Consider the following 19699-nt stretch of genomic DNA (forward strand, 5'->3'; position numbering starts at 1 on the left):
GAATGTATCTATTTTTTTCACATTCTGGTAGCTCACAAGCTACCTGGTGAAGACCCCTGGATTACAATATGTTTTACATGTTGAGGTAAGCAGCGTTAGACCACTGCCACTGTGGCCAAGTACCGTACTCCCTTACTGTCTTTTTTTAATTCCAATTTGGCTTTTAAAAGCACAGTTATAAATTGCACAGACAGCTCCCTTTGTGAGTCACCAATCAGGTAGAGGAGCTTGAAGAAATCGGTCTGAGGTGGCGGGTCAGAGTGATTCAGTACCTATGAATACAACCCAAAAGAACCAGTATGAGCTCCTCAGTTTTGAAATACAATCTCAGAGAAGTATTCATTTATCAACATGTATTATTGTGGTCATAGTTTGCTGAAGTAGCAGACCTCCACTAGCTGAGAGCAGAGCAGGACAAGCAATGGTGGGGGGGCTGAAAAGAGTTACAGAAGAAGACCCTGGAAAAGTTACATTTGTCAAACAGAATAAACATTTCCTAACGTCCACCCTAGAGCGGCTGCACCGTTGCAATCTCTGAGCACACATTCTCCAAGTTAAAACTCATTAAAAAACACTTGAGGAGCAGAGTGGGACAGAAGTGGACTTGCCATGTTGTCCGTAGAGAATGAGAGCGCAAAGAACATGGACATACAGAGCATCGTGGATGAGTTTGCGGTGCGCAAGGCTCGTCGTATGCCCTTCAAATAGTGGTGAGTCGGCCTATAGTACTTCATAGTGAAATTGTGAACATGTGGGCGGCTGTGCCAGTTTTACTGAACTTTCTAGCAACTGATACAGGCTCCAAGTTGAAATAGTTAAAGGGAACTATTATACGAATTTTCGGACCTTTGTATTGACTTGTGGAGTCCTATAGAGCAGCTACACATGATAACCCGCACAGAAAGCTTTCTAGATCTCCCAGACGCTGCAGTGTTTCCTTGGGTTTCCTGCCTCCCGCCCAAACGGTCTGTATAATTTACTTCACCTCCGGCCCTCCTCCAGGTACACCTCCCGCCAAGCCCACTCCGCTGTGATCGGTCACACTCCCTCCGCTCGCTGTATGCGCACTCTATAATGCTACACAGACAACCACTTTTGTCCGATTACTCACGCAAAATAAACACAGTTAAGACACTGATAAGTTGTTACTTACAGGTTGCTCTTCTGACTCTTCAACACGGCCAAGTAACGTTGGAAAGGCGGCAGACTTCAGCGATAGTTTGGCGAATAGTCCAGCTGCGTATTGGCCCATGTTCACAAAAGTAGTCCCATGTGAAGCGCTGTTGACAGATGAGCATATTTTTCTCTTGCTGGCCGGCAATCAGCAACTCCAACCACTTCTGCCTGATGCTTTGCTTGCCTCTTTAGGCACACCTAAACAAACATTTCCTGGGAGCCAAACGTGCTACCACGGTGAACAGAGCAGAGCGAAGCAGAGCGGGTTGAAGACAGGGTATGCCCATATAAGGAAGTCCGGGTTGTATTGACGTCAGTGGAACTCTGTGCTACAAAAAACTCAGAGTCATCAGAGCCATCCAAAACTACTTTCAGGTCTCACTTCCAAATGTGCAAACCTCATTATGTGACGCGTTGACATCATTTAACACGACAATACATTGTACAACATTGTAACAATTATAGGTCAGAAAAGAGGAGAAGCATAATAGGTCTCCTTTAAAGTGGGTGTCAAAATGTTGCTGTTGCTATCAGTAGTGCTGAATTGCTTGGAATTTTTGTTATTTGATCTTTAGTGAGGGCCGCACGGTGACCTAGTGGTTAGCATGTTGGCCACACAGTCAGGAGATGAGGAAGATCCGGGTTTGAATCTCCGTTTGGGCATCTCTGTGTGGAGTTTGCATGTTCTCCCCTCCTTCTCTCCTAAATTGCCCATTGAGTGTGAATGGTTGTTTGTCTATATGTGCCCTGTGATTGGCTGGCGAACATGAGATCCTGTGCAGGCAATTTAATTAAGTTACTCATACAAATGCAAAAATATGGTGTCCACTGGTAAAGAGCTGTACTACCTATATTATATTTGCAGCTTTTCAGACTTATGTATATATTTAGTCAGGAGATCGGGAAGATCAAATCTCCGCTTGGGAAACCCGTGTGTGGGTCTTCTCCGGGTACTCCGGTTTCCTCCCACATTCCAAAAACATGCATGTTAGGTTAATACCTACTCCATAGGTATTAATGTGAGTGTGAATGATTGTTTGTCTACATGATTGGCTGGCTGGCGACCAGTCCAGGGTGTACCCCACCTCTCGCCCAAAGTCAGCTGGGATAGGCTCCAGCATACCCCCGTGACATAAGGATAATTGGCATAGAAAATGACAAAATGGATGGATGATTATTAGTTAATAATTATTATTAGATTAGTGTTAGTGATTGTTAGTGCCTAATGTTTTTTTTTCCTTTGGTGCAGAAGCTTTGATTTGCTCCTCTGCTGCAGGGGTCGGAAACCTTTTTGGCTGGGAGAGCCATGAAAGACACATTTTTAAAAAGGTATTTCCGTGAGAGCCATTGTTTTAAACACTGAATATAACTAAATGCGTGCATTTTTAGGCAATATAGTAAGTCTCTACATTTATTCTTTTTAATAATGTTGTTATACTGACTCTATACTGAAGCTTCATGCAGGAGTTGAGGCTTCAATCCGTTAAACGTGATTGTAGGTTGGTCTTGATGTTTTTTTAGATGTAAGAAGGACTGCTCACGTGCATACGTAGAGCCAAATATGGTCAATACGGTAATACCCACACGCTGCAGTGTGTGGTTCATGATAAATTAAGATAAATTCATTCGCCACATCAAGCATGAATATTCTGGCAAATTCGCCATCTGTGAATGGCTTTCTGTTCCTCACTATCGCTAAAGAAACATATTTGTTCCTAAAGATAAAAAATTCACTTTGGACTGATGGGTTTCAATTTTTCATTTTTATAGTTGCCCACCAGGTGGCGCTTCCTATTTAGAGCATTTTAAAATGCTACTGAAATATTAAGTGTGTGTTGCTACCGATGCGGATAATGGGGTGTATGTAAAAAAAATAAGTGGAGCAAGTTCATCGAGCCCAAGAGTGTACATTCTTTGCGTCAATAGCCCTGAGCGCCCTCTCGTGGCTGTAACGGTAATGTTCACTCCTTGGTTCATGACAGCATCATAACAGTATCGTATCATAACAGTAACTTACCACCAGTATCATCACATGTAGGATCAGCTAACTATGAAAAAAGTGTGACTTAGAGTCTGGAAAATACGGTAAACGTACTGACCTTTAAATGGTTAAAATCCAAATCCAAATCCAAATCTAGTTAATATTTGATATGTATATTTTAGGCAGTCCTTTTAAAAGGTTGACTCATTGAGTGAAAAAATATGAATATATAATATTTTTACAGCAGCTTTTTAGAAGCAGATATTTTTTGTCATGAGCTCCTTGAGTGTATATATTACTGTACAACAAGACAACACAGAAAATACATGAAGAAATCCGGGAAGGCATACAGAAATAAACCTTAAATAATCCCGATTAACAGAGTCATCATCAATTGTCATTGAAGCCGTTGTATCTTTACATTCATCTTCAGCCTTATTATGAAGAAGCAAATTACATGACACTTGAAACTATGAAACATGAAATATTTCGCCAGGGAGCTCCCTTATGTCATTTATCATCCATCCATCCATTTATATGCCACTTGTCCTCATTAGCGTCATGTGTAAGATGGAGCCTATCCCAGCTGACTTCGGGCGAGAGGCGGGCTACACCCTGGACTGCATGGTCTCATTTATTGTCTGAACGGAAATTTTGATTAACTGCTGTGCTGCTTGGATAGGGAAATTTGATGAATTTATATTTATTTACTGAAAATAATATTTTACTCCAGCGTGCTAAATTACTTTCAATTCTCTCATCTAAGTGTCCCACTTTGCGTTTCCAGAAGAAGCAATATAGTTTTTGCACATTGCTTATCCCTAATAAGCAGGTGAGAGCAAGCCAACATGCATTTCATTGGTATTGGTGATAACCTTTTATGCTTACAGCCTATACACTCACCTGCTCACCTGTTTAGATGGGTCAGGACCAAACAAACCTATCCTCTTGTCTCGTATTTATCCATGAATAAAGACATTTTTCTTACTTCAGACCGCTTTATCAAGCTGGGCTTGAGCTGCTGTAATTTAAGGAAAATCCAATTGGTACAGTACAAAATAAGAAAATGTGACATTCCGTAAGTAGTAAGGGAACAGTTATCTGTTATTCTTAGTGCTGAAAGATGTGCTTGACATGTTAGGTCATATCTAAATGTACTTTGAGACACTCCACTCTGGAGATAAGGCTGCAATAAAGATAATAAAGCCCTGCTGCCATGCTATTAGGCTTATTATTGTACTGATAATATGAGGATGTAGATAAAAGTGGATTTTAATGCACCTTAGTAGGCAAGTGCCCAATAGACTGAAGGATATAATCAGATAGATATTCATACAGTGGCCACTATGACTTAATGTGTTTTCCTTGATTAAATAGAAATGGATGCTCTTTAAAATAAAAAATAAAAAAAACCTTTTTCTGTAAGTCTTTATGGACATGAGTTGTTACCTATATAAATACATAAATATACATGACCTATATATTGTGTTTCGACTGACATGAGCTGTGAAATTCATGCCTTAGAAGCTGGAGAAGCGCGTAAATCAAAGCCTTGGGGTCCTGTCATTTATTCATACAATCTTATGTGTGCATGTGTATATATATGTGTATGTGTGTGTATGTATGTATGTATGCTATCCAGCCAGCCATCATACAGTATTTTACTCACTGTGGTGCTAGTTAATTATTAATATGTATCTTTGTCTTCTGGAAGTAACAATATCAAACATACTCCAAATTTATATGTTTTTACCTGCTTCGTGTGTGGCATTCAAATAAATTTGTAGGCAGTAATGAAAGAGTAGTGCAGATGAATAGCTTCTTTTTGTCACGCACAGATAGTACACCTTTGAAAGTGTGCATGTTTCTGTCGTCTTACTAAACATCTTATGTAATTCTTGCCCTAATGGGGTGTATCTTTAATAATAAAACCTGAGACAGATGTCCTTTACTATGGCAGTAAAGATAAGGAAAGATGGGGCATGGTGAGTTCTCTCTGACTGAGAGTCATTTTATAACACAGAAAACAAAACTGACGTTGCCACGCTTTGAGACTAGCTACACTACTGGAATAAATTGTTAAATATATTTTTGCCGCTAGGAGACAAAAAATAAATAATACAATGTTTGGAAAAAGCTCACTCTATCCAATTTTCCAAACAATTTTGCTTGTGTGTGTGTGTGTATGTTGTTGTTGTTTTTTAAAATAAATTTAACGGAATCAATATGTTTGGGTAGTACTTTTGAACTTTTTGGTTTATTTGGAACAGAATGTGTTCTCTGGAGACCTCAGCAACAGTCAAGAACATTACCGAGCACAGACCAACGACAGCCTTGATACACATTGTTAGCCATGTTTGTGCTTCTTTAGTCAAATCAAGCTTCATATTAATTTAAGCACACTATCTGACGCAACATGTGATTAGCGAGGCAGATTAGCTAATAGAGGCAAAGGAAAACATGCATGACTATAACAAGTGGTCACTTCATTAGGTACACTTGGGCCAGAGCTATTCAAATTCAGTTGTTCTGGGGGACACACTGCTTTATCATGTTTGTTCAACGTTCCCTTTGAAGGCACCGCGTTCAGTACTACGATCAAACTTTTCCAGCTGACTTCATGTCACCAGCCAAATTAGAAGCAAGCGGATGGGAAAAAAAACAAACACCGGCAGTGACCGACGCAACATGAGCCGTTTACAGCTCTGTCTTGTCAAATGCACCGTGTACGTAACAAAACAAGTTTACCAAGTAGCTTTAGATACGAGCTGAGCTGAGGAAAACCTAAAAAAAAAACAGTTCTGAGTGGAGGCAGTGACCAACGTGACACAAGCAGTTTTCAATCTGTCTTGTCAAATGTACCGTACACGTAACGAAACAAGGCACGGCTCCTCTCTCTGGCTGGAGTGAGTCTGTTTAGTCGCTGTGTGTGACTGGCCAATCACAGAGCGTGACGAGTGAGTACATAAGTAGTTACCCAGTGAAGATTTTCTTTCATCAGGATTACAGATCACGAGCTGTACTCGTTGCATGCTCGTACTTGGCGAATGTATTATCCATAACGGATACTCGTCGAAAACGAGTATCTGGCTCATCCCTACTTGTTAGCAGATGATAAACATAATTTTTTAAATCGTTTTTGGGGGGGTATATAAACATGGCCATGTACCTAGCAACTAAAACTGACAAATAACTATAACAGATTTCAAAAGATGGAAAAAAGTGGCCTATATTACATACTACAAGGATGTGTAGGGCCCCAATGATTGGTTTGGCCTTATGCTACCAAATGACTAAGTACGCCCCTGCCTACCTAGTCCCACCTTGTTGATGAGCATGAACCGATGAAGCCTGCTAGGATGAGAGGTGAAACGTCTTCTAAGACAGCCTGAACAGTCCAGTTGTGATCGATTCAAGTTCCAGTTGGTGGTTTAAAAGAACCGATTGTACAACAAATGTCTTTATTTTTCACAATTCTAAATTAAACTGCAATAAAATTGTCAAGCACCTAATTTTCGGGACAAACAACGTGACTGGCGTTCATGGCTGTCACTCTCGGCTGCATTGAGTGGCTATATATTCAATGATAGTTGCGTGTATGTTACATGCAGCGTGGTCTAAGTGCTTGGAGAAGGAAGAGGATGGGATATAAGGCTTGAAGCACATTAGAAAGTTACCGCTCTCAAGGCAGCCGCATAACGGCTGCAAAGAGTCCCTTTAAGACATGACAATAAACTCCGGTATACACACGTGAAGATGATATGGGTTGTTCTGTGGAAATCAATTTTTGGTTCATCCCAAATATCAAAACAGCAATCAAAACAAAACCATCTTGGTGGAAGTAATGGACTTGATTGTTAACTAACATGGACAGGTCGGAAAGTATATGTATATGTAAAAAAATACACACTCTATTCAAATAATAAGTCAACAAAAGAATGTGAAACCACAAGTTAGAATTTCTGCAGTGACGCCAAAGGTCACAGTGGGCAATCTATCATTCCAATTTGTTTTGATTGGCTCACTGGGCTGTCCCCTAAACACTGGATTGGATGCTGATCAGCTGGGATGGGGAATGCACTTGAGTGATATGGCACTTCAACTTTGTCCTCTGAATCAGTCTCATACGAACGCATTGATCTGGCGGAGTGTTTTCATATCATCTGTACTCTTTCACTGTCATTTCATCAGTTTTTTGATGGATTAATGACGCTGGCCACAGACAAGGTGTGACGCGCTCGCCTTCACCTTGAGAGAACTCACAGCATACAGCATTGATTGAGGACAAATCAACTAACAACTAAGTTTCAGAGAACAGTAAGTACAAGCAGATTTAGTGATTCATCTCAAAATAATTACATTTTTTGTCATTTGACAACAAAGTGTGAATTGATATGAACTTGAGATTGTGGCGAAGTGTGTATGCCAGCATTTATACAGACACAAATTACTCCGAAAGTTATCATTTATGTAAAAGAATGCGTCACATTCATGTTTTTAGACAGGACAACCACAATCAAATAGACTAACTGAGCCAGAATTGATAGGTTTCTAGCATTTTATGGTTAGTTCGGCTGTATGGGCATAGAAAATACCATTAGGAATGAATAGTAATGTTTCCTCTCTGTTCGGTAGTACGATGAAATAGGATATAGGAGAAAACCAACGATGTCAGATAATATTGGCCGACCAATATTATTAGGCGATAATGGCGTGAAAACTAGCTACTGGATCATTTCGGTATTGTTTTTTCTGCCAGTAATCATATCGGCACGCAAATGATGATGTGCACCACAGAGAAACAAGCTCAGTATGTCCGGAATTATTTCCAGGTTTCGGATTCGGATTTTAAGTAGGCAATTCGCAATGACAGGTACCACTGCACACCTTTTCCAGCAAATGTAAAGCAGCTGGAAACTAACAGACAATCAAAATAAGAGCCAAAATAGGAAACAACATGAAAAATAAAAAATAAAAATATAGTCCAACCTGTCACGTGGAATATGACTGCATGGGTTAAAGGCTTTATTCAGTACTTCTAATGTAGTATCACACTTCAGGAAGGATCACCCGAAGTCACACGCAGCGTTTTAGCACTTTTTCAATAAGTTGTACTTCATATTTCAGTATTTATCTCGTTTTGCACCAATGCATCCAGTGGCATCACAGTAATAGAAGCGTAATGTGCTCATCCATTACTCAACATTAGCTTGAGGGAAGAGCTAATGCTTATATTGGTATCGGTTGATATTGGTATGGGTGATGAACTGCTGGACAATATTGATTATCCAGAGGTGATTCTGGAGTCTGTTGGGGCCTTAGGCAAAATTCACAGAGGGCCCTTTTGCATAGCACCACTGCTGTAGAAGTTCAAAGTTTGTCAGCACTCAGGGGCCCCCAACTGGGTTGGGGCTTCAAGCAGTTGCCTGCCTTGCCTGGCGATGCCTGTGGATATCAGTAAGAAAGTCAATATCGAGGGCTAATTATACTAATTATACCTTTTCAGGGCAAATGTGGAGGGTCTGTGTTCAAAGCCTGGGGACATATGAGTACAGTTTTAACATTTTGTACAATTTCCTGCTAATTTCATGCGAGGACCGCTCACTTGTTACTGTAAATAACAAAAAAAACCCCAACAAATATTGCAGTATGTTACAATACATTTGTTATAATTTGGTGCATTTTTCCGTTTTTAAAGCATTACGACTAAATCAGGAATAACAATACATACAATTGTTTTTTCTTATACCCTCTTTTAGAGTCCTCTGTCCCCACAAAAGCAACATACAAGAAAGTCGTGGTCTGATCATTCAGTAAAAAACAAATATACTTCTTAAAAGTGGTCAAAACGGGAGTGTGGGTGAAGCAAACTGACAGAAGGGATACGATTTGTAAAGACAAAAATGCGTATATATTGATGTGAAGAGGCTTCAATTCAATAAACTGTCTTTGTCCAGTATGCAAAGCACAAACTGAAGGTATGAGTGGTTTTGTTGAAAAAGTCATTGCCAAAACAGTAGCATTCATCATTTTCCTTATTCCAGGTGAAGTGGGATGGATCTCATAGACCTGCTGTTCAGGACCAAAGATGAAACCACCAGTTGCCATGGCAACCCACCGTGGCCCATCACAATGTATGATGTGAGTAGTGGTGGTCGTTCTGAAAACAAGCACTCTTACGGGACATCATCCCAGCCTGAGATTCCTGGAATCTCATTAAGACAACGAGGGTTGTGTGTCCCTGAGCTGAAAGGTTTCACATCAATATGAGAGTTCAATTACGGTGTAATTGTGTTTTTTATGTGTCTGCATTACGAGGAAATTAGCAGGCTGCTTTTCTGTGCTTGTGACTCGGAATGTAATGATTGTCTCAACACTGCCAATTAAACGTTACATTAAAAAAACTCCTCCTCAGACCCTGAGCCCAGGGGAAAAAGATGCAGAGGACTTTTTGGACTCCCTGCTGGCTGGGAGCGAGTCCTCCTCAGCACCGACCTCCCCGCTGTGGTCACCCTGCACCCCTGGCAGCGACATGTGTGAGGACCACCTGACTGACAGCCCACAAATGTCCTCTTGCACAACTTTCCCAGCCTTGGACACACACACACAGTCACTTCCTCACCTCCCATCCCTGAAGCATGAAACTGGGACAGCATCTGATGTTTCAATTGATCTGGGTAGCACTACATTTTTACATTTACAAGAGATGATGCAATGTAAAATGATAGGAAAGTAAGATTGTCATTACACAAACTCACAACTACAATTAGAAATAGAGGCAATTAATCATGTGTATTGTTTGCTGTAGAATAATGAACATCAAGTGTCTATTCAAGGGGTAGACCATATGTAAATTAGCATTAATAAAAATAACATTGAATTAATATGAATTAATAATTTGACTACTAAACCCTTCCGTCATTGCTGATTCTTGGCAAGTTTAACCCTTGAAATATGGAAAAATGTAAACACTATTTTAATTTAGCAGAATATAATCATTATACAGTATTACATTAAATTGATGACCGCAGTGGCTTGGGACCGCCACTGCAGAGGTCGTCAGCAGCAGTAGCAGCAGCAGCAGCGTGTGCCACTACGCTACCAGTGCATTTAATTGAATATATTCAGTATAGAAATATAATATAAAATAATTTTTAATTTAAATGAGTATTTTTAGTTTAAAAAAATATGTATTTTTATGTAAAATATAATATTTTTCTTGCATTTTACTAGTTTGCAATATCATCACTACAATTACCCCTTGCCACTTTGCATTTAAAATTTTGGGGTTTCTCTATCACAATCACTAAAAAAGTCAAAAGTATATTGATTAATACAGTAAATCATGCTTTGTCATGCCATTATTATTAAAAACATATGCATATTGAAGCAAATTTTATGGACTTTTTACCTAAATTAAGCATTTTCAAGCATAAAAAAGGATAAATGAACTAAAACAAAAATATGTATTGCAGGTTTAAATGATATCACAGCAGGCACAATAAACTCTAGTAAAAATTTATAATAGAAACACTGTTGCGGCTGTAATCCACGACAAGCTAAAACTCAACTCTGAACAACCGACCTCACTTCCTGTCCTCCCGCTATTCCGCTGAGTCCGCTTAAATGGCTTCCATCCATCCATTTTCTCTACCGCTTTTCCTGACTAGGTTATGATGAAGCCTATCCCAGCTGTCTTCGGGCGAGAAGCAGGGTACACCCTGGACTGGCTTAAATGGCTTATTTACTCTGATTATGTTTACTATATTGGATAATACAAGTGTAACCATGACTATGGGGTGTTAGTTCAAGCCTAGAGGGCTCTAATAATGTTAAAAGTTGTATTTAGAAGGTCATAAACAGGTTTTCTATCGAGAGAATCCTAGAAAAAAAATCCTACTTTGCGGAAATTCACTTACCACGGTCTAGTCTGGAACCAATTAACTGCGATAAACGCTGGAGTACTGTATTTATGGTCACTAATTAGCTAGGGCAAATAAAAGTTCTATTGCTTCACGATGAGTATTGTCATCACCATCTTTTGTTACCAAATATGGTTTCTTGCAAATTTAAGTATAAAAGAGCTCAAAAAGTACCAAAGCACCAGGGCCCAAAAGGCTTGCTTTGTAAGACTAAAAGCAGAACATTTATCCTGAATGGTTACTTATAGCGTCCATGTTTACAGGCTGGGAGTCTGGCGACCTGCAGGAGCAGCTGGGGATGGCATACTATCTCACGCCCAGTCAAAGTTCTGCAATGTCGTCTAGTCAGACCGTCACAGTGAAGGATTTACTCTTATCCAACCTGGGACAGAAAGTAAGCAAAGAAACATTTCAGTAAATTCATTTGATGCTCTAAACTTGATCTAACATCCATGGGGACATTCTGGTTGGGGATTATGAGCACATTCTGGTGGCACTCAACACATAAAACTGGGCACCAGTTTTTTGTTTTTTTTCCTTAATTTTTTGTTTTCAAGTCTACAACCCTTACAGACTGAGCTATTGCCTCTCAAATAAAAACTTACTAGTAGGGACATTAAATTGAAATAATGTGTAGGACGCGTTCAGAATTATAGCGGTTTTTGGTTTACTACTTTATAAAACTGGAGAGTTTTAAAAAAATGCGGCCTGTACTTTCCATGCACTTTACCAGGGCGAAAGAAAATATAAATACAGTAAATTCCTTCTATTCGCTGTCGTTACATTCCAAGACCATCCACAAATAGCAAATAAATGCGAGTAATCGAACCGCCCATAAAAATTTGCCACTCCAAAAAAGCCTGGGCTATGTTGCTGCATCGAGGTGCCACCGTACGCTACGCCAGCTTGCTCTTCGCCCTCCAAACCCTCCTGCTAGCTTGGCTAGTTTGACATTAACGTTCTCCTCCGATTTTGGATCAACATTTGCAATACTGACTGTTGTAATTATTAAATTTGATTCAGCTCCAATAACACTCCCCATCACTCTTCACTTGCCATTGTAATTCAAATAAAAAATAACTTGTTTTTACCAAAAAAAATAAATAAAATCGCAAAGTTGAAGGGATGCGAAGGCTGAATTGCAAATCTGCAGGGATTCATTGTATAGTAATAAAACAAAATGGTCATTATAAACAATTTGTAAAAATCAAAGACAAAGAAATATTGTTACTGACTCCAAATTTTTAAAAAAATGTAATACTGTCCATTATTTATATACAGTAGGTGCCTATAATGGTGTTGAGCACACCTGTATATTGTAGCATGAAATGAGGAAATCTGGTTGAGTTCAGTTTAGTCTCTGAGTAAGTTATCAACTTATTATGTTTAAAATATACAGTACAGTATGTCATCCATCCATTTCAATGGCACAGATAATTCCCCAGCATCCACTGCAAGAACTGGTGCTTAGTGAGGATGAGAAGAAACTTCTGGCAAAGGAAGGCATTAACTTGCCCAGCAAATTGCCTCTCTCCAAGGTGAACTAGACACACACATACACTCACTCACACACTTTTATATGCATCTAAATCCCAAGTTACACGGCCTCGGCCAGCTGCTACAACTCATTCACATCTTTCTCCCCATGTGTTTCATCTAAGCTTGAAGAGCGCGTTTTGAAGAAGATCCGGCGGAAAATACGCAACAAGCGCTCAGCTCAAGAGAGCCGCAAAAAGAAGAGGGAATATGTGGATAGTCTGGAGGAAAGGTAGGAGCTGCTTGACAGCTTGACATGACATCATTGTTACGTACCTTGGCATAGAAAAGTGGACCTTGACCCTTAAGAATCATTAAAATGTGCTGCAGTCATTCAGTCCACTAATGTGGTAGAGTGAACGTGAATGGAAAACAGAAGAGCAGATGACCAGACTCACAAAAGAAGCATTTCTCTGAATAAACAATGTATAGAGATATTTTTAAATGATTTATCAACTCGTTGTCATAGTTAAGGCAGTAGATGGAAGTGCAAAATGGCCTTATTTGTATAATCCCCCGATCCTTTAAATTTATACGTTTTTCTTTCACAAAATTGAGTAACGTGAAAATAATGTTTAACTATAAAAACAGCATAAAAATCAGTATCAAGTATAAAGACACGTTAACCGCTGAGAGAAAAAGCTAAATAAGACTCAAATAAAGTGAAACTAGGCAAAACTTTCACCACCTTCACGTCATAGTTTTCCCATCACCGGTACTCTTTCGTTGGAGCATCACAAAAAATGCCAAAGAAGAAGCAAAACATGCGTGACGTCACACACGATGGCGGTTTCAAACTCCATGTTTTGTTTGACTTTTGTTGTGCTTGACTTGAACATTCCTACTGCGGTATATGCTTGTGATTGTGGGACAGAATGAGATTACATAATGGCTCCATTCATGACAGTACAGTCAAATATCTACATTTTCTGGAAAAAATGCTATATACACATTCTATTCTATACACTAAGAGCCCAGTTTGAGACAATGCATAGTAGAGCGTGTCACTCCGTATCCCAGCTAAAGCGTTGAAGATGTGTAAATGTTACAAGCAGTGGCGGTTCTGGCTTGAATGATGACCTGGGCGGACCGAAGCAAATGGAATGGAAAATTATTTTTTTTGCAGTGCACAAATCCTTGAAGTTCAACCCCTCCAAGCTCCCTTTCCCTCCACCTCAACACACACTCCTGCAACTGTTGTTAACAAATGTTGTTTTCCAACTACAGAAAGGTGGTCCAAAATATTTCACAAGCTCCCCTTAAATTGCGTTTGACTTAAATCCAAATTTACATATCAATCAAGAAAACAAATGAACAGCAGTTTGTCTATAGCCACCAAACAACGTTAGCTTATTTGATCATATACATTCGGCAATGTGGTGTAAATAAAGTGATGCCATAGCTCCAGACCTTTCTCTTTGACCCGTTTGTCCTCTTCGTCTTTCCCCTTCTTTCGAAATTGTGCACCTGATGGCTTTGACTTTGTCTTTTCCATGTTTTGTTGGCAAATTAACGGCACTTTCATCATCTCCCACGTCATCCAACCAGCAGGCAAGGCTAAACCAACTCATATAGACTCACAAGTCCCTCCTTCCCTCCTAGACTACTAAATAATTTGCGGTTGCTTGCAAATATAAAAAAATATGGGTTTTTTTGTTTACCCGAATTTCAAATGAACCCCCATATGGAGAAAATGTTTATATAATATTACATATTACATTACATATTATTCCTGTGGTTTTTGTTGAAATATATTTCTATATCAGAAAAAAGGTTATTTCTATTTCATAACACAAACAAATAAAATCAGAAAAAAAATCAGCAAAATGTTAAATGATTTTAAAACTTGTCCAAAGTCACTCTCTTTTATGATTCATATTTTGTACAGACGAGAGCATAGTGAATTGTATGAAAGTAAGAAAAAAAAGTAAAGGATCATGACCATGGATTTTAGTGGAAAAAAGGGATGGGATATGCAGTTAAAATTAAAATCTCTTTCTAGAGGAGTAAAACTATGCATTGCTATAGGGGGGTGCTGAGCCAGGGTGCAGAGTAGAATTTTGTCCCAAAGGCAATGAGAATTGGAAGGGGGAAAAGTACATTTAATATTGCTAAAAGATAGAGAATAACTTATCAAATCGTTTTTAAGAGACGAAGGTTGCATTACTTGAAGAAATGGGAGAATCTCCCCGCTTTTTAATTTAAAATAGATGCCTGCGAGCCTCTTCATCTGCTTTGTACACTATGTACGCTGTGCGAATGTAGTCTGCTACGTACGAGATGTGAGTGGTAAGATGGCCTCTCTGGGGCTTCAGCGGCTTGCACGGGCGCGTGCGACGTATGGTGTATCCAGACTTATGAGTACAGATCAGTGGTTGCTACTAGTTGGGGGCGCGAGTATCCCGCCTGTAGAGGGCGCCCATCTGCCGCACATATGCACTGACTTGATGAGGACATGATGAGGGCTGAGCATTAGTAAATAGGATTTGTTCTTTCCCCCCTCGCGGCGCCGCCGAGAGAATGCCGCCCTGGGCAACTGCCCATGTGGCCCATAGCTAGAACCGCCACTGGTTACAAGTCACGTTGCAGCCACAGAAGGTGTCCAATTTAGTATACCACCTCCACTGCCACCTCCTTACCTCTGTACTTACCAATCTTTGTTACTTTCTAATCCTCTTTACTGCTATCTGCCTCCCACACGTTGCCACTTCTGCCCCATCACACCTCCGCAAACATCATCACAATCATATGTGTTGCATTGCGTCCTATGCCTGTGGTTACAGGATTCCCTCGTTCGACTCGCCTCCTATGGTGTTTCTGCCTGGCGGTACAATTCAGTTTACTGTTAAAATAATGTTGCATGGTTTTGGTACATTCTGCAGGGGTATGGTACCTAAAGTGCAGAAATAGACACACTAACAATGTGAAAAGAATGGGAGAAGCGCAAAATGCACCTTCACCTTTTTTCTTGTAATGGACAGACCCATGCACAAAAGAAGGAACACAGAATGCTGCATGTTGTGCCTTGTTGCTGCTATGATCTCACGCTTTGCATGGATAATGCTGCTATAGAAGGGTGGAGCATGTGGTTAGCATACTGTACCATGTTGTCCCCCACGCTTGGCTCAGGTATCTTTGAAAGTATTTGTAGCAACACACTGTGATTGTGTGGAAAAGCTAAATAATTACATTAGACATCTCGGGTTTCTTGCTCTTCCAAATCACAGCAACTTTAAAGTGTAGAGACTTCCATCAAATGGGCACATGAGAGTTTAGAACCTTGCCGAGCAGAGTCAGCATTTATTGGTAATTAAGCCAGCCACCAGCAAAGCATATCAACAGGGTGCTGTTATCAGTTGTGATTCTGCTCCGTCGGAGGGTCATAATGGAGGATGACTCACGATGATGAAGAGAAACAATGGAGGCAGCAGCAGAAAGAAAGAAAGGAGTGAGGGCTGGAGTCAGTGGATGACAGAAAAGGGGTGCGAGATAACACTCAGACAGATATTGGCAAGGGAGAAAAAGAGGAGAGACAATGGGCTGTACAATCATCAGATTTTTGATACCCTTTTCCCTCATTGTATCTGCGCTTCCCTTCTTCTCTAGAATGTCTGCGTGTAACGCTCATAACCTCCAGCTGCAGAGAAAGATCCACCAACTGGAGGAGACAAACAAGTAAGTAAAACATGCAGCATCATAGCAACATTTCCAGGGTGATGACAAGAGGGCACAGCACCCTAACATGTAATTGATGAAGAGCTCCTGAAATAATGGTGATGTTAAGCAAGTGGTCACTTAGACTTGACAGATATTTGCTCTTGCCCTTTGACCCCAATCAACATACAGAGTACATCACAAGCATCCACATTTCATTGCATTTTAGACATCAGAGATGATATTGTCTATAAGGAATACAATGTAGTGGCAACAGTTTAGCATGAGTTGTATAGTTGGATGTCTGTGGCTGTTTCGTGAACGCCAATTCTTCCATAAAATAAATGAAAATATCCTCTCAAAGACAAAATAAATTAAATACCTATGAAGTTACACAGTTGAGCCTTTTCCACAATTAAATGAAAATTCCTTGCAACCAGCAGTAATGCGGATGCCAAGCCATGCAGGCAGACTTATCAAGAGCACAAAAAAAAAATACATCAACAAAAGGCGACAGAGTGGAAAAGCTCTGTGGAAAAAAAAAACACACGTGGCCGTCTTGGGCAGTAGGAACAGGTAAGAACCTTTTAAGTGACGGCACCGGTGAGGAGACAAGGTACATTGACAACGAACCAATGGCCTTTTACCTGCCACACGTGTTAATTGTTGCCAGCTGCGCGTTAACCAGGAGTAAAGTGGATGCCGCTTCCTCCCAGAAGGAAGCACAGCCCGCCAAAATAAGAGCGCACGACAGGAGGCGCTCGCTCCTGTCCTGCGGAACATGACACTGCGGACAGAACTAGGCAAAGCATGTAAAGAAAGATGCAAGAGAAGTCGAACATTAATGGGTTTGCCAAGTGCGTTCCTTGTCGGCTCATTATGGATTTTGTCAACGCTATGTGAGTGGTAAGACTTGGGAAGCAATGTGATGGAGTGATACTTGAGTCGATGCTGGTCGATTATTTGATTACTCTTATTATGAAGAGGAGGGGGCCAAGTAGAGACCCTTGTGGAGAGAAACTCGAAATAAATGGATGTCAGTGGCTTCTTTTTGTAAATATTAAGAAACTGATATCAAAGGAAGGACAGTTTGAAGGCAGAAGAGATGGTTGAAGGTGAGAGAAGGGATGCTAAGTGATAATGAAAATCTTCCGGTTGAGTAGATGGTTGAAGGATGTTAAGGTTGCCAGAATCATTTGATGCTGACTATTTCAGCGATGACTGTGAGGTTTTTGTCAGAGAGATGGGTTGGGATGAGTTTTAAGCAACATCACGTTACAGACATTTTGAAATCGAAGGTTGAAGCAGGTTCAACAAGTTAAGCCTGGCGTATTTGCGGAGTGTGTAACTACAAGACTCAAGCTCTAACTCTCCATATGATATGTCCCTGTCATTGTCTTGTGTTTCTTTGCTTGTCAGTGCTCTGTTGGAGCATCTGAGCCAGCTGCAAGCACTCCTTCCTAACAGCTCCAACAAAACAACACAAAAAGGAACCTGTCTCTTGGTGAGTTAGACAGCACTCTACATTAATTTGTCTTCCCTGAACTATTGATAACATCTAAATAACAAATGCACCAACAGACAAGAGCATCAAAGCACATGATTAAAAAAATCTTTGCCGGTGTTCCACTGTTGTTTATTTTTTTTTCAATCTCAATCAAGTTAAATTTTTAAACAGCACCTGGGTGCTCAGTATGCTGGGTTCAGTATGCTGGGTCTAATAATTGCCTTTCCTCTTCTGCATTTGCCTGTAATTTATGTTAAATGTTTATATTCTGTGCAGGTTTTGCTTCTCTCTTTCTCTCTCATCATTTCCTCAAATATGAAACCGAATCCGTACAACCAACTCAGCCAAGGAGAGTACACAGAGACCTCAGGCGAGTACAAATACACAAACGTTGGCTGTGGATCGTCTCCACAAATGCTAAAAATAACATTACGTTCCTCCTTTCAATGTTTTTGTATCAGTGGTATCACGTTCCTTGCAGTCGGTCAACGAAGTGAAAGAGGTCGCTGCTACTCGTCCCCTCTTCTCGATCTCATGGAGCATGGAGTCCCTAAGTAGTCTAATGGAGAAGCTTTTGAAACATCATCCCTCCTTGGATGATCACAGAATGGGCAACAACCACTGATATCTGCAAATCCCCAAGTGGAAAGACACAACAAGGGCTTACAAGCGTGACATCCAAATGAGCAGTCTGATTGCTTTTGCTTTTGAGCTGCATTTTGTCACTGCGGACACTGAAGTGAGGTTCTGAGAACACACAAACAACAGAAAGAAAGTCCTGTTTGAAAGGTTTGCCTCTAACTTGATAGAGGTCACGCACTCACATGTCACCTGCCTCATGGTGGTGAGTCTGCATGAGCCGTCACAGGGGCTTTTTGTAAAGTTAACCACGATGGTCCTCATTAAATTCTTTATGATTTCAAGTGGTCCTCTGTTCACAGCGTTCCATGGTTACATACGCACCCCCATAAATTAATAAAAAATGTAATTTTGGTCCGTAAACACGAGACTTGTTCCAGAACTAGTTAAAGTGCAGTGCACCGTGAAACAATACACATTGTGCTCAAAATCGGCCGCACCTGTGTCAATCGCTTGACTGTTGCAACCATCATTAAGGATAAAGATCGTTATGTAACATCTACCCGAATGTTGTAAGGAGGAGGAGGTGGTCGATCAACAGTCTCTTTATTGCAAAAACAAAAAAGGGCTACTCTCGGCCGAACCACGCCAAAACAACATCAGCAAAGTCAACTGTCCTGTCTGCATGCAGCTCAGCTTGACAACAATTCTGCAAAGATGAATGGACCAAAATTCCTCCACAGAGTGACTCATTGCAAGTGATTGCAAACCCTTTTTTTGTCCTGTCCAGCCATTAAGGCAGATAGTATTGTTGATCTAAATGCCCTCACGTGCTCAACAGATTTGCTCTGTCAGGGAAAAGTGTGAGATACACTTCCCCTGCTATACAGAATTTATTTGACTTTGATGTTTTGTTGTTATGCAAATTTGGAGCGGCCTAACCGGAGCAGGAGGCGATAGAGAAGAAGAGAAAAGAAAACAGAGGGGGGGTGTGTGAGGATAAGAGGTGGACAAAAAAGAGAGAGACAAGGACAACAGCAACAACAACAATTGTGACAAAAATAGCAAAAAAACAGAAACAAAAAGGACCCTACTCCACCTGTGTATGTGATAAGATGGGATTGCGTCTATCATGCAATTAAAAATATAAATAAAAGACCACAGCTCTGAAGGCTGGTCTCTGTGTCCCTGAGGGGTGTATGTGTGTGCATGTATATGATAGGGGTGTATGTGGATGGCAGCTAACGATGCAATTAAAATTGGGGGACATCTGACATTCAGGTGGGCCCCTCACCTGCCCATAGTGTGAATAAAATTGAGGGGCGACAGAGTCAGAGGCATGTC

The 19699-nt window shown here is 40.4% G+C and overlaps 1 protein-coding gene across 1 annotated transcript; it reads left to right on the forward strand.

Annotated features, from left to right (window-relative positions):
- The first annotated feature begins 9211 nt into the window (after window positions 1–9211).
- LOC129177404 (cyclic AMP-responsive element-binding protein 3-like protein 3-A) lies at window positions 9212–18401 on the forward strand. The gene is made up of 9 exons (XM_054768509.1): window positions 9212–9298; window positions 9573–9834; window positions 11343–11473; window positions 12513–12617; window positions 12741–12847; window positions 16222–16290; window positions 17689–17773; window positions 18053–18146; window positions 18238–18401. Exons 1-9 carry the CDS (start codon window positions 9212–9214, stop codon window positions 18399–18401), a joined length of 1104 nt encoding a protein of 367 aa, XP_054624484.1.
- The last annotated feature ends 1298 nt before the right edge of the window (window positions 18402–19699 follow it).

This window comes from Dunckerocampus dactyliophorus, chromosome 2 (assembly GCF_027744805.1).
Source record: "Dunckerocampus dactyliophorus isolate RoL2022-P2 chromosome 2, RoL_Ddac_1.1, whole genome shotgun sequence".
Lineage (NCBI taxonomy): Eukaryota > Metazoa > Chordata > Actinopteri > Syngnathiformes > Syngnathidae > Dunckerocampus > Dunckerocampus dactyliophorus.

What these genes read in the sequence shown, in the direction of transcription:
- LOC129177404 (XM_054768509.1), top strand. Translation starts at nt 9,212, where the DNA reads ATGGATCTCATAGACCTGCTGTTCAGGACCAAAGATGAAACCACCAGT. An exon ending in TGATGTTTCAATTGATCTGG is followed by an intron (nt 9,835 to 11,342) that starts GTAGCACTACAT and finishes CCATGTTTACAG; the next exon opens with GCTGGGAGTCTGGCGACCTG. An exon ending in GCAAATTGCCTCTCTCCAAG is followed by an intron (nt 12,618 to 12,740) that starts GTGAACTAGACA and finishes GTTTCATCTAAG; the next exon opens with CTTGAAGAGCGCGTTTTGAA.